Source organism: Syngnathoides biaculeatus, chromosome 5 (genome assembly GCF_019802595.1).
Source record: "Syngnathoides biaculeatus isolate LvHL_M chromosome 5, ASM1980259v1, whole genome shotgun sequence".
Taxonomy (NCBI): domain Eukaryota; kingdom Metazoa; phylum Chordata; class Actinopteri; order Syngnathiformes; family Syngnathidae; genus Syngnathoides; species Syngnathoides biaculeatus.
This window is the reverse complement of record NC_084644.1, coordinates 2,995,446-3,021,014: the sequence shown is the minus strand read 5'-3', so window position 1 is coordinate 3,021,014 and position 25,569 is coordinate 2,995,446. Positions and strand designations below refer to the sequence as shown.

Here is a 25,569-nt window from a genome sequence, read left to right as displayed (position 1 = left end):
ATGGAATTTTCTGCGGTGGGGAAAAAAAATAAAAAGTCTAATTAGCCCAGGTGAAAAGGCATTAGTCCTTTAAATTTGCCTGTAACAATCTTAAATGAAATCTTAATTGAAATGGTGGCCAATTAATAGTCTTTTAAAAAGATACAAGCAAGCCCGATTTGAATTCTGTTTACGGCGTAGCAGCAAATAGTATTTCATGATGCATTTAAGTAGGCTGCTTGTGCTCAGAAGCACATTCTGGCCTGGGCTGCGTTGACGCTAATGCTGTTCTGAGCAGATGGCGTCTATCAGCGCTAAAATGGATGGCGTGTGAGATGAAATGTGCGCATGGATTCATCCGCACCACCATCATCTCTGAGGAACTGCAGAGGCTTCTCTTTATGCTCAAAGTGAATTCACTGTAGTACAACTTTAGAGTTTTTTTTTTTTTAGACAGCCCAATTAAAACCTCCTCTCCTCCGCATCCCGCCAGTAGAAAGCTTCTCTTACTTGGTTTTATTCTGCTTGAGGTTCCCCATTACTCTGTGGGATATTTGCTGACATCAGATACTCGTGTCCTTGTAGTCAGTGGGATTCATTTATTAGTCTTCCCGTATCCGGTCCTACATTTGCACTTGCTCTTTTGTAACCACTGTCCCATTCTCTGGGACAGCGGCGTGTACGAAAATACTGCAGTGCTGTTAGCTTGATGAATGTCTCTCCCACAGTACTTTTCTCTATTGATCTTACGAACACGCACACGCCATCTAATGGGCTGAAATTTCCTCGTGCGGGAATAGAAATGCCCACCGATGGAGGTGGTATGTACGGCACACACCCGCGCACGCATCATAATATGCGCCCACAAAGTGGGAAACACAGCACATGCTCATATTTATTTACAGAATGCTGGCATAATGAGAACAAAACTATGAAATCCTGCATGCGAGCTGCAAATTCACAAGGAGAGAGTGCTGCTTTAAAGTCGTCTGCGATGAACAACACTTTTCTTTTCTGCCCTTGCAGGGGCTTACAATTGAGCCAAAGAGCTCAAGTCAACAATGGAGGAGGGGGAAAAAAAAGGGGGTTATTTTTGTCCTACCTAAAGGTCATTCCAAAACGAGTCGAAGTCATTGCTCGTTAAATCAAGAGAAGTGTCTCAGTGTGTTGCAATACAAAAAAAAAAAAAAAAACTCTCGGTGTTGTCACTTTTTTAAACGTTTGTATAATTTGCATTTAATGCATGAATATACCGTAATTTCCGGCCTGCAAGCCGCGACTTTTTTTCACACGCTTTCAACCCTGCGGTTTGTGCAGTGATGGGGCTAATTTGTGCATTTTTTTTCCCCTAACGGTCGCAAGGGGGCAATCGAACGGAAAAGGTAAGAGTGAGACCGCTGGAATATATGTGCCGAGGAAGTGACTTTTACCTGTCCGGCGCTGTTAGCGCTGTGCTAGCGTGTTACTGCCGTGTCTCAGTGATTTTTACCGGTACTTTTTTTTTAACGGTCCCTGTTAGCGGCGGCGCTAGCGTTAAACTGTTTCTGTGTACCGTCTTTCTTTGTAAATATCTCGTGTTTTAAAGTGGGTTTCAACGTGGCCACTTGCGGCTTTTACACAGCTGCGGCATATGTATGTACCAAATGGTATTTCCTTTACAAATGTACTGGGTGAGGCTTATAATCAGGTGCGCGCTATAGGCCGGAAATTACGGTATACTGTAGTACAGGAGTGATGAGTAACGAGTCTCATGTTCAATTTTGTCCGTTTTCCTTGAGCCTTCGCGGTCAAGGCTGTCTGTGTGGCTTCCAGAGGAAACGATACCAAATATGTCATTCGCCACTCACTCGGAAAACGGACAAACGGTCTCAGATTTTGAGCTACTTGCATTGGTTAGGCTGCAGTCCAGCGTGTTGTTTGCGTGCGCTGCTCCACTTCTCGCAATAATGTTCAAGGATGTGAAAGTGCTGCTTCAGGTCGTTGTCAGAGCTGACAGTCCCATGAACAAATGTGGATTTAAAGTCTTCTCTAGAAACACGTCTCCAATCAGCTGACACTTATCTGCCTTTTTGCTGCGGGAGGGCGATGCACAACTGGGGGAATAGTACATGGCTGCTCTAGAGTCCCTTCTTGTGGTTAGCTGCTTATCGCCGTCCATTAAAGACTTTCCCCTCAAGATCCTTTCTGCTGAGCCCAGTTCTTACAGTTGGGCAGCACTGTGGGATTTTGGATGCCACACAATCAATACTTAACACCAGAGGCTTGTAGTGAGTCATGTCAGCCAATAAATAGCGAGGTGAGGTTCCGTAAAATGGGACAGAAAACTCTTCAAGCGCTTCTGCTTCTTGTTAATGGATTTCACATTGTCTTATGCTCTGGTGCGGTTTTGCTTCGCAGTTAGTGCCCGGAGGGACGATCAAGAGGCGTAACACTCTGGTCTGACTAATTTGTACACAGTATTTGGTTGGCGGAATGGAACACGATCGCAAAGAAAGTATGTGCTGGTCTAAACTCCTCATTTATTCGACAGTAACATTCGATGACTCTGACCCGTGTCCTAAAATGAAAGGAGGGCAGGGTATGGAACCAGATTTGGGAGGAGGAAACGGACTGGGGTAGTATTTGAAGGCTCTAATATATTTAATTGAATTATTTGAACGTGACCTGATTAAAGACTACAAATTCACAGTTTAAAAGAGTGCTGTAAATTGCGTCGTCTTGTGGACGGCTGTAATGCGTGACAAAATAAAAAGATGTCAGTGTGTAGAAATTGGATTGCTATTTCCACAGACCCGAGTAAGACAAATCCAATTTCACAGAAGCCGCGAAAGGAAACCATATTATTGCCCTCGGCCTTTAAAGCAACTGGCATGTTCTGCGTCGGTCTGTTCCTCGTATAAAAACAACAACCATGCATAATAATTCTGTTCTTTTTGCTTCACATATTTTTGCAATGCGGCATATTGTCATATTATATTGCCATTTCCAGCAACCATTATCATGGAAAGAAGAGACCACATGAAATACCATTTGAAGAAATTCCTTAAATTGGAATAGGGAGAGGACAGAAAGTCGTTAATGGGGTCTTATCGGTCGTCAGCATACGTTGTACAATTTTGTGTTCATTTTTGTCAGTTTCTCATTTCCAGATAGTGCGTTCGACCTTTGTGGGCGACGCTCTTTGTGTAGCTGACATCCGCAACTCGCTCCATCCCACCAGTGATGGAAACGGGAGCCTGCCTTGTGGAAATCTGGATTTGGTCATTCTTTGACTCCTGACTGAAACATTCTTTTCCGAAGAACTTTCATGTCAAAGTACAGGAATAAATTCAATTCTGTATCGTAATCATCCAAACAGGTCTATCTGGTCGGTGCTCCGACAAATTGGACAAAAATTGATAAGCGCAGCAGAAAAACATTTTTGTGTCACTTCTTCGCTCCCCTTTAACGGCATTCCATTAACTCGACCATTTCCTCGCCCTTGCCCCTGACCTTATTAAATAGCTCATATTTGAGTGCAAATGATGATTCGTTTCTCTCTCAAGCACATGCATAGACGTACACACACACACCAGCTGAAATCAACTCAATGCATCATTTCAGAAAAACTCATCTTTCTGGGTGAATCAGTCAACAAGGGAGAGAGAATATTTCTCTCCCTGATGCACTTTCATCAGCACCTCATAGTGTTTTTGTTTTTAACCTCGCTCTCTTCCGTCCATCCATTTAATGGGCCGCTTGTCCTCACGGGCAGGAGGCAGGGTACACCCTGAACTGGTTGCCAGCCAATCATGGAGACACAACAGTCGTATTCATAATCACACCTACGGGCAATTTAGAGTGTCCAATTAATGCACATTTTTGGGGATGTGGGAGGAAACCGGAGTGCCCGGAGAAAACCCACGCAGCCACGGGGAGAACATGCAAACTCCACACAGGCGTGCTGGGATTTGAACCCCGGGCTTCAAAACTGTGAGGCCAATGCTCCACAGTTGTGCCTCTGTTCTCCCCTTTCTCGTCCATATTTTGTTTATTCAAAAATGTTTTATTCATATAGGAAGTCAGCTGTTTCACCCTTGGTTGTAACAATTTCATCATCTTTTTGTCAACAGGGCAGCTTGACATTGCGCCACCCACTGCAGCACAGTTAAGATATGGTAAGAAGAACATTTTCATGTATTTACTCATTTTGTGTACAAATATTCTGGATGTATTTATGTGTCTTTTACATTATCTCGTTGGGACGAAGCACACCAGCTGTAGAGCTTTCCTCCTCCCTTGCACAATGCACATTTGAACCCGATTGAATCAGGAAAGTACAGTTTTCACCTTGCGGCTGTGAAATGTGGTCTTTCCTGCTTCCCTAGAAACGTTAACTAAACAGTGACAGGTAAAATAACAAAGTCATTAACCCATCCAGCGTTCTCCGGAACTGGAACGTTGCACTCAGCCACACAAGCCTTTGTTTAATCCGACGCTTGTGACCCTGTTCTTTCCATTTGGATAATTACATTTGCAAAGACCATTAATGGAAGGCCTGACAAACCTCTGAAGGAACAGAAATGGGTTCACAAGTAATTGACATAGTCTACCCTCACGTCGTTTTCACATACACCGGCTCGTAACTACCCGTTGGCAGTCACTGTGATTTGACGGGCGCCATCGCACTCGCAAATCTGCAGAGTCGAGCACGAAAAGTTACGCACGTAAAATTTGTTACGAGTAGAAATACATAGATATTGAAAAACGTCGCTCATTTTGTGTAATCTTGACCAATGTTCCCTCTAAGCTGCGTCACTGCGCAATTGCGCACTTGTCGCGCACTCTCAGCGCACATGAAAAATGATCCAGCGCAGTGAAGCAAAGCCTGATGTCTTTTTTTTTTTTTTTTTAAAAACACAGAAGCACAAGGTCTCTGCTGCTCAGCCGACTTGTACTTCCGAGTTTACCAGACACCGCCCCCTCCGGTCTTAAAGGGGTACACTCATAATTACAAACAACAAAGACCCGCAACTTTATATCTGCGGGCATGACTGACCACACCCGTACATTTTTCAACTGTAAGTGACTGCATTGGATTTAGTTATCGTTGCACAATTTAATGAGGCTAGTGTGAAGTGGTCTCGAACTGTATTAAATTGAAGTAATAGGTGTTTTTTAACAAAATTGGGTCAAAGGTAATTATTTCAAAATGTTAAATATTATTGATAGGATATTGTTTTTGAAACAATGCATGCACAGTGAGTAAAAAAAACTGGTGAAATAAAAGAATACAAAATAGATATGTGTGCACCACAATATTGTATAAAATAGTAGCCTTACACCTCTGGCAGCAGTAAAGTGACTCTGATCAAAATAAAATTTATCATAATGTACAGGTATATTTTTAAAAATTATTTTTGAAAGATTCGATTTTTCTCCACATTTAAGTTGTATACGTAAAACCCATACATTTTATAACACTGGATAAAGCCAGAATGCTATTTATGCATAAATAATAATTTATTTTATCGTGGGGACCTGTTTATGTAAACATGCGTCCAATCTTCTCCTCCACAGGCCAAACATGAATCCTTGCCAATTTATTATTTCTCACTAAGTGTTGCAATGTTATTTCTCCTGATGTGATTTGGTGCGATGTCTTTGTTATTTTTCAGTTCTCCTGCATAACGCACTCCCGTTTGTTGGATTTGGATTTCTGGACAACTGTATCATGATTGTCGCCGTAAGTGTCAAATCCAGAAAATGCTCAGACAAATCTGCACAGATGCTGATTAAACAGATGAAATGGAATTGGTAACTGAGAGTCTGCTAGTCTGAGAAATTGGTTTGCGCTCCTGGTTCAATGCTCCCATTTAATGCCTGCGTATCTGAATTGTGGCAGTGAGAGAGCGAGAGAGAGAGAGAGAGAGAGAGAGAGAGAGAGAGAGGGGGGGGGGGGATAGGGGGGAGAAATGATTTCTTTCACCTAAACCGTGCAGTGCTAATTCAAAATTCAGGTAATTAGCACACGCAGGGCGGGTAGGAATTTGATTTCCAGATTGAGAGAAGGAGGCTAAAGGTAACTGAAATAAAAATGTTTCTCTAAAAGGGAAGTAAAACAATGACAACACAGTTTAAGAGTGTGAACCCAACCGACTAAATAAATACTTCTAAGTGATCAGTAATTAGTTATCAGTCCAGCCGGGACTGTGACGCTTTCTACTCAGTCATTATTTCAAACTGTCTCCTCTTGCGCTTTTTTCACCTCTCACATGCTCCTTTAATCGTTACTCCTTAATCTTACTGAAGGCCAGCTACTCTAAAGATGGTAAGTGAAAGTGAATTCCATAAAAGATAATTCCACTACTCAAACAGGTGAGATAACGTTTCATTGCATTTAAGGTATGACTGTCATTGCTTACATCCCTTATTATTATTATTTCCCTTTTTTATTTTTCATTCCAATGTATTCTCGTTGCATTACATACTGCTGTGGCATAGTAAAAGTTCATTTGTAAATTTTCATTTTTTATTAGTTGCTGTGAACCAACACATAATACTTTACATGCATTTTAGTGTTAATGTAATTTTTTTCTTGGGTCACCTTCAATGATGCTTTTGTGTTTATTATTAATATTAATAACTGACAAATTTGTTATCATGATTAGTTTTTCTTTTTTTTCTCTTTTCACTTTGTCAGTGCTCCTATTATGGTGTGCATAATTGTGAATATTGCTGCTGCTAATATGGAGGTTTTTGCAAGCTCACAACCTTTATTTGTGATTTTCCTCCCAACATACGGCAGAATACATCGTATCATATTTTAAATCATTTCAGGACATCACTATGGTTAGTGAAAGGCACATAAATTCATCCCTTAATTCAAAATTCTCTTTCCCATGAACGGATTGCTGAAAACTCATTCACTGCCATCCCTCACAGTTATCATGAATTTTTTACTTCTGTATCAATGGGAGTGAAGAGAGGAAGCGAAAAAACATTATTTTTTTTCTTACTCTTCATCATTATTTCTGAACGGTTATTCCAAGTTTTGTGAATGAACTGGTCAATTCCTTCTAAAAACATTTTTTTAAATTATTATTTTAATTGCGGTCAAGACTTGACCATTTTGAAATGCAAAATCACCACCACATGATTTGTCTTCATAGCCATTCACAATATCTGTTCGGCTTAAATAACAAAATACCACCAGAAATGATCCTTTCAAGAACTTTTACTTCCTGTTTGAAATTGTCCTTTTTTTTGTTAGTTTTTTTAAAAGCTTAATTAGCCATTAAAGAGCACAAAGAATACTACACCAATCTTGCCAGTAGAATATTAATATTTTTACTCTTAAGACCAGGGTGGACAGATGGACTGAAGGATTAAGTCCGACGTATGTAACTACTGCCCCATCAATGAAAAAGTATTGCAGTTATCTCTGTTATCATGTTTTTCGCCCTACAGGGTACACAGATCGAGTTGTCCATCGGCGTGATCCTCGGCATTTCTACCATGGCAGGTAAGAACGTCACTGCACCGTCGTGCTATTTTATCCCAGAAAAGACAAATGGCTCATAGTTGACATCTCATCGGTGTACTTAAGAGAAATGATGGGAAATGATAACTGGTAAAAGATGACATACGGCATGTTTATAATGAGCTTGAAATGCTCTATTAATATCTTAATGCTTAGGTCAAATCAGTGCGTTGTTTTTTTTATGCCTCTGAGTCATCAACAGTCACTTGAGTTCCCCTTGAATGCCTTCAAATATTTCAGGATTATTATTATATTGGGTGCAGTCCGCCAGTGGTATTCGCTTGTACCCAATCATCACCTTCCCTGCCTTTAGATGTAAGCCTTTGTGACTACTGCAGTACAAGCTGGAGAAAAAAAACAAAAAATAATTCTTAGGTAGCGGCACCCGGGTTCAATCCCGGCCCCGCCTGTGTGGAGTTTGCACGTTCTCCCCTCCCCGTGCCTGCGTGGGTTTCCTCCGGGCACTCCGGTTCCCTCCTACATCTCAAAAACATGCAACATTTATTGGACACTCCAAATTGACCCAAGGTGTGATTGTAAGCGCGGCTGTTTGTCTCTTTGTGCCCTGCGATTGGCTGGCAACCAGTTCAGGGTGTACCTCGCCTCCTGCCCCGTTGACGGCTGGGATCGGCTCCAGCACTCCCTGCGACCCTCGTGAGGATAAGTGGCAAAGTAAATGGATGGATGGATAAAGGGGATCGCAAGATGAGACGTTATTTTGGTTTTGGTCCAAAGCTATGTGACAATAAACCATTTCAAGGATTGCTCATTTTGTGTTCAGTTTAGGCTGAATTAAATTGTTTACAACTATTACAAAATTAATTTGTTTTTCTGCCCATCAAAAAAAAAAAAAAACGTTTTCTTCCCCCTCCCAAAAAAAAAATCATTGTTGGTTAGTTTTGCCTCAAGAGCAAGGAAATGTGCGTTTTCACGTGGAACCTGTTGTCGCCGCTTGTGAGGCGAATAAGTCGTGTCAGACCAGCAACTTTTATTGGTCAGAGGCGCAAACTCAGCGATGATTTCAGATGCTCTTTGACACTGGCCGCCTCTCGTCTGTCATTGTGGAGATTTGACTGCACGTTGCGCTGCAGTTGATGTCATGCCTGAAAAGAACGAGCAGCTCCTCCTGACTTTTTCACCGATTGAGATGCCATTACAGCCACTCCAGTGACATTCAAGTTCCAAGCTGCTGCCCGTGCGGCAATTTTCTCGCGCCCGTGTCAAGGCTGCCGTCGGGTCCACCCGTCACACCGTTTCCGAGATCCAAACGAGTGTAAATGGCTCCACGCCGCATCACAGATGGCGGCTGCGCTGTTGCAAAAAGATCGCTGCTATTGAATATGTGGTTTTAATTGGCTGTTGAGTGGTGAAAAACGGCTTTTACGATGACTGTTAAAAGCTGCACGTTTGCCGGTTCAGAGGACGTTATGACCAATAGCACCTTTTGATGAAAAATTAATTTCATGGCTTGTTTATTCACTAGTTTTATATGTCGTGGGCAATTTTGTTGACTGCAGGTTAATTCTGCCACAATCTATTGCTCTTTTTACTTTTATATATTACTACCCATGTATACAAAATAATTAGCTATATGTATAATATAAGGCAGCACGGTGGATCAGCTGGTTAGCCTCACAGTTCTGAGGACGCGGGTTCGATCCCGGCCCCGCCAGTGTGGAGTTTGCACGTTCTCCCCGGGCCTGCGTGGGTTTTCTCCGGGCACTCCGGTTTCCTCCCACATCCCAAAAAACATGCAACATGAATTGGACACTCTAAATTGCCCCAAGGTGTGATTGTGAGTGCGACTGTTTGTTTTGATGTGCCCTGCGATTGGCAGGCAACCAGTTCAGGGTGTACCCCGCCTCCTGCCCATTGACAGCTGGGATGAGCTCCAGCACTCCCCGCGACCCTCGTGAGGATAAGCGGCAAAGAAAATGGATGGATGGATGTGTTATATAATGGAAAATGTATCTCTACAGCAAATGTGTAACTGAAAACTGTAATCAGTCAACGTTATTTTCTCTGATACACTCTTTATCAGACTGCACGGAAAAACATTTGATGATTATTTTTTTCCCCCGCAAGAATATCATAAGTTAGCAATTAGTGGATGATTATCATTTCAGCACTGCTGCCATGTGTGGGGGAAAAATGCATTCAATTGCACAAGGGATGCTAGTTGTTATACTATCATTTATAGCTATAATTCATCTTCCTGTGACGCTTGACATCAAACTTTGCCCCACTCTCATCGCACAGAACCAACGCGATGAAAAAACAGCACACATGATGCTGTGTTATTGTGGAGCTGTGTGTGTGTCTGTTTCTTTGAAGAGGGAGAAAAATATATTTTTCTGCTGTCTCATAGGAAATGGTAAATGGAGTGCTCTCATGTACAACTTTAATGACACCAGCAGAGGAAAAAAAGCGTTTTTCAGAGGCTCACATTCACCTGTTTATATAACCAGTGGGCGAGTTCTGGTTGGGCGCAATTTAGGGTTCAGTGTCTTGCCCGAGGACACTTCGACAATGGACAGGAGAAGCCGGACTTCAAAACTCTGAATCTTTGCTCGCACATCATCCCTCCTGCTTTAGTCCACAAGCTTTTCCGTACAAAAAAAAAAGACCAAATATTTTTGTCGGAGCGCGACTGCAGCAACGTGCGGAGGCGGACTGAAAAGTACGTTTTCATGTTGTAGCTGTGAGCTGAAAGCAGGCACAAGTGAGGCATCCCCTGACGTTGCTCTTCCTCACTTAACACAGCTCTGCTCTCAAATTTGGGGAACATTAGACGATCTCCTGCGAGATGCTCAAACGTACACGGCCAGCTGAGTCGCTTTCATGTTGTTCACTTAACTCGGGTCCTCTGGGGCTCTTTTGGCCACATGTTCAGGTGTGTCATCCAAAAAAAAAAGATGAATAGTGCTGGATGTTGTTGAGCAAACGTTGCCATCCTGAAACTGGCAGCTTTGTGTTTGTTTTGTTTTTGTTTTTCCATGCATAGCAAAAGCTACAAAGCACCAGTGAGACATTCCAGCAGACCCACCTACGTATTAATGGGAGAGCTGTGTAAAAAAAGAAATCAATAGAATCTGCCTTTGCGTAGGTTCCAGTAATAGTGTTTATTTGTAAAGGTGTTAATGTGTTTATTATTATTATTGTTGTAGTGTACGGTGGCGTTTCTAGTATTTCAACCCACTCACGGCCAATGTTCCCTCTAATTTTTGATGTCTGAGCAAACACCATTGTGACCAACATCAGACATACGCACTGTGGTCAATCAGTTCAATTAAAAGATTCAGATTACATTCCCATCACATTTTTAAGAACAATTTTGTGATTTTCCAAACTAAGACTAAAAATGTCAACAAACCTAAAAAAAAAAAAAAAACATTACAATACAAATACATACGAAGCCAACTATTAGCTATAAATTTGAAATGTCGCGTCCAACTTTGTCTCATTTTTTTTTTTAACCCACAATTGATATCTGTTTTTCTTGGTGTAAAACTGAATTATTGCTTGCAGAATATCTTTAGCAATGCATGTTGAAAGCTGAATGATGATCCCAAACAGTTTTAGGGTTAATGTTATATTGCCTCCTATATTTGAAATACATAATTAGCTTTTTGGGCACTGTATCTTCTGTGCTTTCATCCTCGATCAGGCTGTGCCAAGGTGGAATTTTAACATTATACACCATCTCATCCTGTACTTTCTACTTTGGCTTCAAACCAGACCTTATTTACTCAAAAAAGAAAAAAAATCTCGTCCAGTTTCACCACTTTTTCTTCTATTATTCACTTTGTAATTATGAGTGTACCCCTTCAAAATGGAGGGGTCAGGTTAACTTGGAAGTAGAGTGTGAGGCTCGGTGTGCCCGAGCAGCAGCTCTTTGTGAGTTGTGTGTGTTTAAAAAAAAAAAAAAATAGACATCAGGCTTAGTTCACTGCGCTAGATCTGTTTTCCTCTGCGCTGAGAGTGTGCGACAAGTGCGCAAATGCGCAGTTGCGCAGCTTAGAGGGAACGTTGCTCACGTCTGCAAATGAGGGAAACAACATCTACACCACTACAAACTACAACAAGGATAATATGCCTTTTGTAAAATTAATATCTTTTTGACATTGTCAATCAACACTGTCGATTCAGCTTTGGGGGGGGGGCTTCAGTCTGTTGTCAATCTGCCCTTTTTGCCTGTTTGGCCACACCGAATGCAAATCTCATTCTTGCAATTCTAAAAAAAGAATCTGACTCTCCAATCTTCCTTCCTCAGCTGCTGCTCTCGGCAACTTGGTGTCTGATCTGGCAGGACTCGGGTAAGGAGAAATTCACACTGGCGCCTCCACACGACATGCACGCACACACTTGAGTTGAGATTTTTGACTTGAGGCAAAATGCGTTATGTGATGGCAACTTTCCAACTGCGTTTTTTTTACAAGATAAATGTGTGATGAAAGTGATTCCTATACGCAGCACAGAAATAACTTGGATTATACAACGTGAAAAAAATTCAATACCCTGTTGAGACATTTTGTCCAAGAGGCCAGTGCTTTAATCTGGATTCTTTCATTTTAGTGAATACTTTAAACATACATGTATATTTTTACATTTCACACAAAAAAAAACGATTATTTTGTAACTAATGTCCCCCATTTATTACTAAATTTTACCAAGGACTTGACTGGGCTCCTTTGAGAATAAAGTGAATCCCATAATTAGGCATCTTATTTCAGAAATAATGCTGCTCTTACTATTTTCAGCATCATGGACAGAATTATCATTATGGTGCTTTTTAATGTCATGTGCGCCTTTTCTACTGTGTGCACCAAACCATTTAAAAAAATAGACACACCCACTAGGGGTCAATGTCTCAAACGTTTTGCACATTAACAACAGCAGACAGTACAATATGATGGCTGATGATTATGCTGGAAATAACAATGATATAATATTATAACATAATGATAAATACTTAGTTTTGCGCCTGCCATTTACCCAAGAATTGTTGTGCATTTAAAATAATGGCAAAAGGATTGATTGATTGATGATGCAAGTGTGTTAATGATTTCATCTCATGTCATTATCCAAGCCACTTATCCTCACAAGGGTCGCGGGAAAGCTGGAGCCTATCCCAGCTAGCAGACTACACCCTGAGCTGGTCGCTAGTCAGTCGCAGGGCAGATATATTATCCAGAAATTTGTCTTGAACAGCCCACTGTTAGGAATGAAGTCATGGTCATCAAAAGCGCTACACGTTGTTACCGTAATTCCCGGCGTACAGAGCACACCTGGTTATAAGCCTCACCCGGTACATTTGTAAAGGAAATACCATTTGGTACATACATACGCCACACCTGTGTAAAAGCCGCAAGTGCCCACATTGAAACGCGAGATCTTTCCATAGAAAGACGGTACACAGAAAGAATTTAACGCCAGCGTGGCACTAATGGTAGCACGGCGCTGACAGGGCTTGTTTAAAAAAAAAAAAAAAAAAAAAAAAAAAAAACTTACCGGTAAAAATCACTGAGACATGCCAGTAACACCGCAGCTCCACTCTAGCACAGTGCTAACGGTAGCTGAGCACTAACCTGGCCGGTAAAAGTCACTTCCTCGGCACATATATTCCACCGGTCTCACTCTTACCTTTTCCGCCTGAGTGCACCCTGGCGGCCGTTAGAAAAAAAAATGCACAAATTAGCCGCATCACCGCATAAACCGCAGGGTTGAAAGCGTGTGGGGAAAAAACTTGCGGCTTATAGGCGGAAAATTACGGTATGCATCGTGCAGGAATAGGGACGCGGAGATCTGTGAGGATGTGTTATGACTCACATTGTTGTGGCGGTCCATGCGTGTGGATGTGCTACTCTTTGACAATATAGAAAGGGAACGCGAGGTGGTTGTCAAGGTGAGAGCAGATCAGGTTAGACAGAGCCGCCGCTGTGCAAAATCGCTGTCACACTTCACTTTGGCCAGCAAAATGGCGCAAACCACTCATTTCACCGCGTGCACTGATCCGGTTCAAGTCCTTGGAGTCAAATGACCAGTGAACCATCCCACTGATAAACATTGTTCGGTTGTACAATACTCGCTGAAAATGATATATTGGGGGAAAAAAAACAAAAAAACATGAATATTTGGCTCATTGATTATTCATGGAGTCCTTGTGGGAATGATCCCTTTTCTAGTGAAGGCCGAATGACAAATAGCCGACTGCACCCTCACAGCCTTCCATTCGCATTCATTCGAGGCTGCCCCCCCCCCTCTTTTTTTTTTTTTTTTTTGCTTTGCACTTGCTGCATCTGACCTCCAATTCCAGGCGGGCTGGATGGAATACACGTGAATTACTTGAAATTATTCGGACCAATCGAGCCAAATGAAAAGTTCCATACATTGATTTCTATGCCGCATTCGTGCCAATGATTATTTTCATTGCTGATTCTGAGCAAGGTGTGAAAGCTGACGCCTCACGTGAGGGTCGTGGGATTCTCTTTGGCTTCCTACAACGGCCCAAATACATCAATGTTATAAGTTAAATAAAAACTCGCCGCTTTGAAAATTCTTCGTTTAAAAAAAGTTTTTTTGGCCTTTTAGTAAAAGGTTTTGTGATATCGTCGGTAGAAAATTTGTTAAAAAAAAAAGAGCTGGTAGAAATCAAAGTTGTGCTTGGAATGTGATAAAAAGGATGACATGCAAATATGTGGAACTTGGTCTACAATGTGTTCTTCTTGAGGCTCCTCTTTTGATATGAAAATGAAAAATGCTGCATTGTGTTAAGGCAGTGTGTGTGTGTGTGTGTGTGTGTGTGTGTGTGCTGATAGATCAAATATTCAGTCAAATATTTAGCTCAGCGTTTTTTCCCTTTTTTTTTTTTTTTTTTTTTAAATTAATGGGCCAGTTCATCTGCTGCACCCCAGCGCAACCACAACTTCTTCTTCTTTCTTCAACATGTACTGTAATTGGACTTTGACAAGTTAGAGGAAAAAAAAAAAAAGACCCCCCTCAAAAAATAGAGTTTTCGCCTCCAGGGGATAACAGTGGAGAGAAATAAATGTGCGCTCACCTTGTTATGACCCACAAGCCGAGTAAAGCTTTGGTGCATTATCATCACATCCTGCGCTTTACATCCTCCTTCATCTTCCCGCAAAAAAAAAAAAAAAATGGTTTTATCGGCTTTATAATCTTACGAGGGGCAAGCTTTCATTTCTTTGAACACAAATGGACGGCAATTCAATCTTAACAATTAACATTTATATTGTCTTTGTAAACGTAATTATGTAAAAATATACTAATAATATACCTAATTATACTATAAAATTTAGTCCACTATATTTAGGACAGGTGGCACGGTAGACCAGCTGGTAGTGTTGGCCTCACAGTTCAGAGGTCCGGGGTTCGATCCCGGACCCGCCTGTGTGGAGTTTGCGTGTCCTTCCCTTGCCTGCCTGGCTTTTCTCCGGGCACTCCGGTTTCCTCCCACATCCCGAAAACATGCAATCGGACACTCTAAATTGCCCCTAGGTGTGATTTAGAGTGCGGCAGTGTGTCTCCACGTGCCCTGTGATTGTCTGGCAACGAGTTCAGGGTGTACCCTGCCCTCTTTCCCGTTGACAGCTGGGATAGGCTCCAGCACTCTTCGTGACCCTCGTGAGGATAGGCGGCTAAGAAAATGGATGGATGGATATTCAGGACACCATATGTGTGGGAGTCACTTCAGACACACGCCTTCCTTTTGCAACGAAAAACGAAAAAAAACAAAAACAGTGCCAGTAATTATGTTGCTATTGTGCACATACGGACGGACATGCGCCGGTGAACTTCCCTCACTTCCCTCTCAACTGCATTACTCACCAAATCAGCAACACCAAAGCATGTCAACATCCAGTTGAATCCAAGTGTGAAGTTTGACCGTGGGATGTCAATCTTGGACCTATTTTGATGAATTTTTCTCCATGACACTGTTGCGCCCCCATCCCCCACCCCCCTCCCTTATCTATATAACATCTCGAAAAGAAACAATGAAGGCCTCACCTTTAATAGATGCTTCCCTACATTTGAAGTTGGAACGTTAGACGGGCCACTTTGTGTGCTAATGTGGACTTTTCTGTTCCGTCACTTACTGCGTAGGTCTCGAATCGGCCTACATTTGTGGAGGCAGCGTGGTTTCGCTTCTCACTCAATGACTGTGTGAAACCATGAACAGGACAAGCGCTGTGGAAAATTGATTGATATTATTTGCCCACCTGCTACCTTCTCAGTTCTGATATTTGTCATCTCGCAGCGTCGCTGACTCAACAGCCAAGCGACACTGAAAAGCTGAGCAGCCATTAAATACGACGTCATCTAGTAGTAAATTAAAGTCTTACAAATGTATTTGTCCCACTGGAGCACCCCGTCAGCGAAATACAACTGATTTAAGTCGTAATATTTTTGCCATTGGCCTTCATAAAAATTAAAATATTATCAAAAAACTGTTTAACTGGCTACACATTCCCTCCGGTGACAAATGATTTTCGAGCAATTTTGTTTTGAAATGCCTCACAACATGGCAGATTAATCACGGAAAACATCAATCCCGTTGCCGTAAGAGAGAGATGCGACAGTTCGGAACCATTAAGGCCGCAGTGCAGCCCATTCGGGCTCATATTTCTCCCAGACGCTTGACATTTTTGGAGCAGAATATTTCTTTAATGTGATGGAAACCTTTGGCAGTTGTTCCAAAGTGTACAAAGTTCTCCCGCCTACTTGCAAATTCAACTTTTCACATTCGTACAAATTCAACCATTTGTTGTTTTTGTGCTCAGAATGAAGCCCCGGCGAATATAAAAATGATTGCTTTGCTGCCTTCTTGTGGCATTAATAGGAAAATATAATCCTTTTTATAAGTGGTGCCAATCACAGATTTTTGCTATATCGGCACGAATCTGCATAATGAGGTAAAATATTAATGATAAAGTTTAGGAATAACATGATTAAAGGGGAATATGGGCACACACACGAGTCCGCAAAATAAAGTATACCAAGTACTACAAATAAACTAAGTGTTCTTCGCCACACAGTATTATATAATGCCAATAATGATCCTTTTTTATTAAATTATAATAATGACGTCTGAGTGTGCGGCATTGTGGATCAGGTGGAAAGCGTTGGCCTCACAGTTCTGAGGTCCCGGGTTGAAATCCCGGACCCGCCTGTGTGGAGTTTGCGTTTTTTCCATGTGCTTGCGTGCGTTTTCTCCGGGTGGGCACTCCGCTTTCCTCCCACGTCCCAAAAACACGCGACATTAATTGGACACTCTAAATTGCCCCGAGGTGTGATTGTGAGTGCGGCTGTTTGTCTCCATGCGCCCTGCGATTGTTTGGCGACCAGTTCGGGGTGTACCCCGTCACCTGCCCATTGACAGCTGGGATAGGCTCCAGCACTCCCCTTGTGAGGATAAGCAGCTAAGAAAACGGGTGGATGTCTGAGTGTGTATTGTGTGTTGGCTGCGGATTGTTCCCCGTCACGATGCCGCAACAAGTGTGCGTCGGAGTTGTGGGGGTGAAAAAAAAAAAAAAAAATGCAGGTTTTGCGATGACATTTTGTGCCGTGAGCGACTCTCGGGAGAGACGAGCCAGACGGGCGTGTAGGTCAAGGACTGATTAATTGAGGCCCCGTCAATGATTTATGGCCTCCGAACCCGCCTCAGTCCCTCGCTCAGAGATAATAAAACCGTCAAGATGTTGACGACTCCAGTCGTTGGTCCGGGTGGCAAAGTCCCCTCTGCCTGGTTTTATGGATTGTCAAATTGACAACAACAAAAAATGCACAGCGCAAAACGTAGATCATTTTTAGTGTACCCACAAATCTTAACTGAAATGACAAGACATGGCAGCTGGATTTTCATGATTTTTACACTGCAAAAAATTATTGGAGATGTCTAACTTCCTGTCATTCATTAATCGGTTTTCTGGAACGTCTGTCCTCATTAGGGTCGTCAGTCTGATGGAGCCTGTCCCACTTTGGGCTTGCCATCAGTCATGTCATTATCCAAGATGCTTATCCTCACGAGGGTTGCGGGAAAGCTGGAGCCTATCTCAGCTGGCTTTGGGCGAAAGGCGGACTACACCCTGAACTGAACTATTGTTTGTTTCATTTCAAATCCTTTGTGGTGGTGCTTCGAAACCCCCCCCAAAAAAATGAGAGAATTATGCCGACGTCTCAATATTTGTTCATCTGACTGTAACCATTAACTCCTACGGAAACTTTAGAATCTTCTGGAAAGCCGAGATAGACGTTTTAAAATGTAGGCTGAATCCAAAGCTGAGATTCAAAGCCCAAACCTGATAACTGTGACTCGGGCAAATGCTTCAAACACTTTCCCGATGAATAAATATTTATTTGACACAATAAAGAAACACTTTGAAGCGCTTGTATATTATATTCAATGTATTTTTTGTTTTTTTTTTTTGGTAATTCTTTTGTGTTTCTTATCATCTGTCCAGGCTGGCAGGTTACGTGGAGGCTTTGGCATCTCGACTGGGGATGCAGATTCCCGACCTGAGTCCGAAGCAGGCCGACATGTGGCAGACTCGAGTCAGCTCCCACTCGGTCGGTAACGACGCAACCCGCTCGAGACACGCAACACTAGTGGAAAAACATTAACGCCAAAACAGCGGCTTCAAATTCATTCTGAAGGAATTTTGAATGAGAAACGTGTCTGTGTCAACACCGGAGGATGACGGCGATGTGTCGGACCGGCCCGTGCTAACAAAGTTGAAGGCGTAGGCGATATAGGCAAATGTTTCATCAAACTAATTAAGAAAAAATACATTTTGTTTCACGACAGCAACAATTTGAACATCGTGTTAAAACAAACCCAAAAAAAAAAAAAAAAAAGACTGGGTACATCTGTACTTGCTTTCCTAGAGATTTATCAGTGACATTGCACAAGAATATCGTATGAGTTACGAGTAGATCCAAGCTGTATCAGGGAGAATAGGCCAAATCGGTCTGTATCACAGTATTTCATTTTGCCTTTTGTTTAAAAAAAAAAACAACATAAAAAAGTGACATCAAAGTGTAACATTAATTACAGTAAATATTTGTCACTAGGCCCCGCAGCTCAGTGGTTAGAGCACTGGTTTGGTAAACCAGGGGTTGCGGGTTCGTATCCCACTGGGGCCTCCACTCCCTGAGAAGGGTTGCGTCAGGAAGGGCATCCGGCGTAGAAATTGTGCCAAACATATATATGCGTTCATCTGAGATGACACGCTGTGGCGACCCCGAAAGGGACAAGCCGAAAGAAACACACAGACAAGTCTGTCACTACAGCACACCAGTCACTGTGATTTGACGGGCGGCGTCGCACTCGCAAATCTGCACAGTGGAGCACGAAAAATCACGTGCGTAAAATTTGTTCCGAGTAGAAATACATAGATATTGAAAGACGTGGCTTATTTTCTGTAGTCTTGACCAATGTTCCCTCTAAGCTGCGCCACTGCGCAATTGCGCACTTGTCACACACACTCTCGGCGCACATGAAAACCGATCCAGCGCAGTGAGGTGAAGCTGCTGCTCAGCCTACTTCGGCTTCCTAAATTTCCTGCGAGGCCAACGCTTTCCGGCTGATCCAGCGTGCCGCCCATGTATATCTCCCACCGCTGTATAATACACAACAAACTTTTCCACATTTGCACAGGCTTTGGCTGACTTCTCGCATCTCGAGTGGTTAACAACATGCATATTAATTGCTGTTTATCACAGCGATTGAAATGAATTAGCAGTTTCAAATTGTTGCGAGATCCCTGACGCGAAACTAATTAATTAGGTCAATTGTTCCTTAATTCCTCATCAAGGTACTTAACCAGCCAACGGTGGCTTTAATTGGCCTCGTACGTCAGTCAAACGCCAGTGGCGTGCCCTTTTGACAGCGTGCGGCGTGACATGTAATTAGCTCCGATTGGCTCAATTCGTTAAATTTTAAAAGGCTGACTGTAAAAGTTCACGCCACTTTTCATAAAGGTGTGACATCGTTGTTGTTTTTAAGCAGACTTTTGCTCGGATTTGTTGCTTTTCAGGCGTCACCAACGTGATGCCGGCGGGCGCCAAGCAGCCCCCAAGGACTGCATGAGTAGCCGCGGGCCTCCGATTCCGGGTGGAAATAAAACCAACACCAACTAACTTTTTTTTGTAGCTGTTCTGGTTTTGTAATGGTCCAAAGATCACAAAACAAAACTATGGAATGACGAGGTGATGATTTATTGTGAATTATTTTGAGCAAATTGGTTATTTCAGACGTGTGTATATTGCACTTGGCATTAATCAGTACTCAAGAAGTGTCTCTTGGTTTTGTCTTTATTTCATTTCTCTTAAATGTTACGTTGATGTTGTACGTTACAATAAGAGCATTGGATGGTGTAGAATAGTAGCTGTCACTATCAAATATTTTTAGAATGGATTATTAGGCAAATTAATCGGCAAATAATTAGTTTGCATTATAGTTTTTTGCAAAACCATTTTTTCTGAGCTGATTCAAATAAACAACAACTCAGCAATATCACGCGAGAGACTGGAAGGGCTTCGACTTTGATAATCACTTCTGAGACTGCATCAGATTTAAATACATGCAATGTACAAATCATTCATACTGCGGTTGCAAATTACATTTTTATTTTATTTTTTTTAACCAAACCGACTATTTTCAGCTGCCCCGTTGACAAAAAATATGATGAAACTGTTACGACCAAGGGTGAAACAGCTGGCTTGCTATGTGAACAGGACATTTTTGAATACACAAAATATGGACGAGAAAGGGCAGCACAGTGGAGCAGCTGTAGAGCATTGGCCTCACAGTTCTGAAGTCTGGGGTTTGATCCCAGCACCGCCTGTATGGAGTTTGCATGTTCTCCCCGTGCCTGCGTGGCTTTTCTCCGGGCACTCTGGTTTCCTCCCACATCTCAAAAACATTGGACACGCTAAATTGCCCCTCGGTGTGATTGTTAGTGCGGCTGTTTGTCACTATGTGCCCAGCGATTGGATGACAACCAGTTCAGGGCGTACCCCGCCTGCTGCCCGTTGACAGCTGGGATAGGCTCCCGCGACCCTCGTGAGGATAAGCGCCTAAGAAAATGTATTAATGGACTATTTTTTCATGAATTGATTCTGATTCAATGTCTGCTTTGGTCCGCAGGATGTCGGAAAATGGGCAAAATGTTTAACAAGTAAAGTAAACGCTGAGTTTTCCAAATTTTTCATTTTGACTCAACAGACAATTAGTCTACTTTCACAAAGGAACAAAGAAATCAAAGAATATTTACGAGAGAAAGGTTGAAATCTCGGGATTTGGACAATTTCATCTCTGAACGATCAATTGATTATCACAACAGGTGTGAGTTAATTCATTAATCATTTAGTTGTCCTTTAATCTATTTGTTGCGACAGCTTTAGTGTGGAACTATAATGGTGTGATGTATGAGGTATGATACGTATCAGGTAGAAACGTTACATTTGGTTCAATTCCCAGTAACATTTCCGCACGCAGGGCAAAGCCATCGGCGTGGGCATCGGCTGCATCCTGGGCATGTTCCCTCTCCTCTTCTTCAACGATGACGACGACGACAAGAAAGAGGCCAAGAAGGACGCCAAAAAGGAGACGAAGCAAACGGCCGCCGCCGCGCAACACGACAAGTGAACTGAAGTAAACCTACGCTGTGGACCGATGGACCAAAAAAAAAAAAAAAAAGGAAAAAAATGACACGAAACTAAGGATCTTATTGAAAAGTTTGACGAAAGTGAAGGACTCAGATGTCTGCTGCAGAGATCTCATCGTCACGTTATTATCATCCTCATCATCATCTTCACGGCGTCCTTGTTCTGTCCCCGTCGCCACGTTGGAGGCGGCTTCACTCCATCAAATGCTGACGCGACACCCGAAAGCCGAGCCTGGTTGCCGACTCCTCGCGGGACGAGCGGCACGCAGAGCAAAACGAAAAATACGGTCACCCGCCACAACTCTGAAACGACCAATCAGCTGCTAAGCCGGAGAGCGACGACGTAACACTGACAAACATTCGGCTTGCGTGTACAGAGGAGTGATTAATATGAATTTGAATTTTGACTAACGAGACTTTAATTTAAAATCATGCTTTATGATTTAGCATCTTGGAAATATGTTCAAGACCTCAATTATTTGAAGTATTTAACTTTTCTTTTTCTTTGTTTAAGATGTTGATGACACAGTGCGGGCATGTATTCCTTCATTTTACTAAACCAAAGCCCATTTTTGACGCTCGGGGTGAAAAACAATAACACAAAAAGTATACACAATATAGAGCTCAATTTTCACGGCGCCATATTGCAGGTCAAACAGAAGTGCTCGACATTGAACCGGAGGAGAATATTTACAATCCCCGAGACCTGTTGTGCTGTCGGTTGTCACAACAGACGAGACAGATATTCATAGAGATACCAGCTGAAAATACCAGAAAATATTGATTAAACGTGATGGATGGTGCCCAACCAAAATACACACACGCCTGTGTAGCCATCGCTTCATTTCAGGTAGGAATTATTCTTCACAATCTCAAATTACCAAAAAGTATTTATAATTATATAAGTGTTCAAAAAAAGATTGTTTACGGAGGTTAAGTGTGACCGCAATCGCTTCCGTGTACATTCCACGGAGACGACTCTGTCCTCTCTTTTTTGTTTTGTTTCCAATCATGGTTAATGAATGCGAGTTTGTGTAAAACCAGGGGTCATTTCTTGAAATATTTGTATTGAATACTCGCTGAAAAGATGGATGGATTCCGGCAAAGGTTAACGTGTGGCCGAACACGCTTCTGCGTTCATGAGCTGTCAAAACCGTCGCTGTACGGGATTTATTTCTGATTGAGAACAGATCCAGCAATGAAGTATTTGTATGCGTCCAGACTTTTCCACACTTTCAAACTTTTCCGTGTAAATCTCGACGACTTACTCAGCAGATCCATGTGTAGATCCAGTTGTTCCAGATAAGCCGAAGCAAATTCACAGTCCAATTTCTTATCGGTGAAAACATCGACTTCGGCATTAAATACGGGTCCTCTATGCTGAGTTTATCTCATTTTTCCACGTGCCGTCGTTTATTTTCACCTTCGAAATGCTTAACGGTATGGGACAAAACTCTGGGCGTCGTGCGACAAGACATATTTCCGTGTCATTCTCTAACCGATTGAGCATTGAGCATTGCTTAGCTTGACGGGCAATATGGCGATGTAAACAAAAGTCACACGATTTGATCACGTAGGTGCACGAGCTCTATACTGAAATATTCACAAAACTTTATTTTACAATCTGCCGTCGAGTTGAAGCGCATTTTAATTGTTTTTCTTGACGGTATATGTTGCTGGCATAGATAGATAACTTACTTTTTTTTGTTGCTGTAAATAATTTCTTTTCACGACCAATGAAATGAAAGTGGATGATTTCCCACAATGCACCTGAGCTCGCCTTGCTTGGGAATGAGAAGCGCATCCTCCATTGTTTCTCTGCTGCACTCTACTGGTTATGAGTTTTATGACCACATTATTAGAAACACTCACAACCCTCTCAGGAGAGCCAATCCGAGAGCTGCATCAACAATTATTCCTTTATAATCCTCACATTTGGATGAAATAATATTAGTTTATTACTGTGGAAATATAAACCAACATCCTAATGAAAATGTTTCAAACTTTCCTTTTGTGCAGCGCAATAAATTTTAGAAATATTTGTCAGTCACGTGATTATTTTAATTATTGTTAACAGATTACCCGTCTTTAAAAAAAAAGCAATTGTGGAGTCTTAAAATTGATTTATTGTATAATAGTTGATTATTTTTTCGTTGTTGTTTCCATCGTTTCTCAGAGTGGGAGACTGATGTGAGCTCTGTAGATTTTCTCCCCCTCCATTCTACATAAATATCTTTAGTTTGTAGCTGCTTTGCTTTACACTTTGTTTACTGCTCATAGCTCTTCTCTGTCCATAAAAAAATGTATTTGTTGAAGGTTGTTTATTTGGTAACACTCCAAAAGAAAAGGTTTGTTTTACCTTTTGTTCGTGATTGTTTGTTTGAGCTCCACAAAGCGCAAGCATGCACTTGGATGCTCCAATCCTGGTTTGTTCTTTCAAGTTGATTAAAGATGCTCTCAGATGAAGTTACAGCTAGACAAAAAGGTGCAATTTGGGGCTTTATTAGTTTTATGAATATGACATTTTGACTGCTAGAACGTAAAGATTAATAAAGCACACAGTGACTTGCATGGAAATGATAGTCATGTTCAGTCGCATCCATTTTTACTCTTATGCTGTATTTAATTTTCTTTGCTGCACTTGATGTCATCTTATTTGTAATGAAACAACTAACATGACGTAGGGAGCACTATGAAATAGGAATTACGATGCGTACACGACTAATACATTAAATTCTCTGTTTATTTTGTTTTGTAATTCTTGTCGACACGGTTGGTTGTCACGACGACTGTTATTTTGCGGGAGGAAATGAAATGCATGTACCGGATTGTATTAATTGAATTTTGAGAAGTGGTCGCAAGCGGCGAACTAATGCTAGCATGGGTGTTAAGGATTTGTTTTTCATTTTGTTCTGCTTTTATTAAAGTTTTAAACATTCAGCTGGAGTGGAAACTCTTTCTAGCTGTGCAAAACACTTGTGATGAAAAAAAAATGCTGATTAAAAACACACAAAGGTACATACACTTAACAAAAAAAAAGAAACACTTTTGTTCTTTACCCATTTTTTTCCCATGAGGTGAATTTAAGATCCAAGAGTTTTGTCTGTGTGCACAAAAAAGGCTTATTTCCCTCAAATATTGTTTGCAATTTTGTTAGTGAGCACTTCTTCCTTTGCCAAGATAATCAACCCGCATCGCAACTGAATGCATTTCCTCTGCTACCGATAATTAAAAGTCAAGTGTCGTGCCTATAAACATTCTAAAATAGATATTGGAACGAATAATACATATAAGATTATTCACTTCAATGTCCATACGAAAAAATAAATACGAGCGGAGAGCACGTTATCCGTGCGCAAAGTTGCGGTCGTCCCGACATCCAAGTGGTCGCCATATTGCCTGCAACGTCATCGGCAGATGTTACACCGGGACATTCGCCATCGAAAACACGCTGTGCCACCCACTATGGGACCCGGAAGCTCTCTCAATCACCTCACAATCAAGTGAAGTGATTGGGGCAATATTTAGATGATATGCGGATCACTTCTAACTAACAACAGACTCCCAGACAGTATGTATGAGCCAGCTCGTCCAAAGCCGAACTCACGCTGACAGGTACATCGCCACATTTAGCACCCCTGACATATTTGCGCAGATCTTTTGTTACATTCTGAGAGGATTACGCCCCTCCAAAACTATCTTTTTAGTAGCTGTATACACACCTACTTGTCATTTGGAACCCACGTAGCTCTGGTCCTTTGTACCCGTGCAATCTATTTTTCACAACGAACCGGGTCTTTTTGAAAAGTTTGAAGAATGAATCCATCCTCTCGAGTGCTCGAACAATATCCAGCAATACAGCGAGCCGGCATTTTGGCTAACACAAAGGAACAACGAGCAACCTTCCAGCAGGTAAAAGTAGTTGAACTATATGAGACCGCTTGAGTGGGCGTCTGCTGCTAACGTCACTTCCTGCTTCTTCCCGAAAACAAATCCCTCGAGAGGATTTCCATGGCGAGAGTGACAAAGAGCTGTATACGTCAAAATCATGTTGTGTGGTGAAAACCAGCATGGGTCCATTCTGGTTGCCTTTTTTTCCCCATTAATAACATACTAAAAATCATGCATTTCATGACAGTGGCACTTCAAGCATTTACAGCTTAACGTGGAGCACAGTTTTTCCAATACCAGAGCGATGGTTCAGTCAAGGTGAACTCACATCAATTAAACCGGAAGTAATGCATTTACATTTTCTTTACGTGCTATTGTGGTTATATAATTCGAGCAACTGAGTTTTTTCTCAAGTTAACGTGATTGCGGTCAAAACGTGGTAAAATTGGTGATTTAAAAATAACTGGGGCATATGCACGCCAAATTAGG

At 41.9% G+C, this 25,569-nt stretch overlaps 1 protein-coding gene across 2 annotated transcripts in view; it reads left to right on the top strand.

Moving 5' to 3' along the window:
- The window catches only part of LOC133500514 (transmembrane protein 65-like), a 32,524-nt gene extending 8,402 nt beyond the window's left edge, over nt 1-24,122 (top strand). The window contains exons 3-8 of one of the 2 annotated variants that reach the window (XM_061819276.1): nt 4,092-4,136; nt 5,637-5,704; nt 7,429-7,483; nt 11,775-11,817; nt 17,983-18,088; nt 21,021-24,122. In XM_061819276.1, the coding sequence (XP_061675260.1) occupies nt 4,092-4,136; nt 5,637-5,704; nt 7,429-7,483; nt 11,775-11,817; nt 17,983-18,088; nt 21,021-21,170 (467 nt within the window). In that variant the 3' untranslated portion in view covers nt 21,171-24,122. The other variant, XM_061819277.1, reaches the window with a different exon arrangement.
- The last annotated feature ends 1,447 nt before the right edge of the window (nt 24,123-25,569 follow it).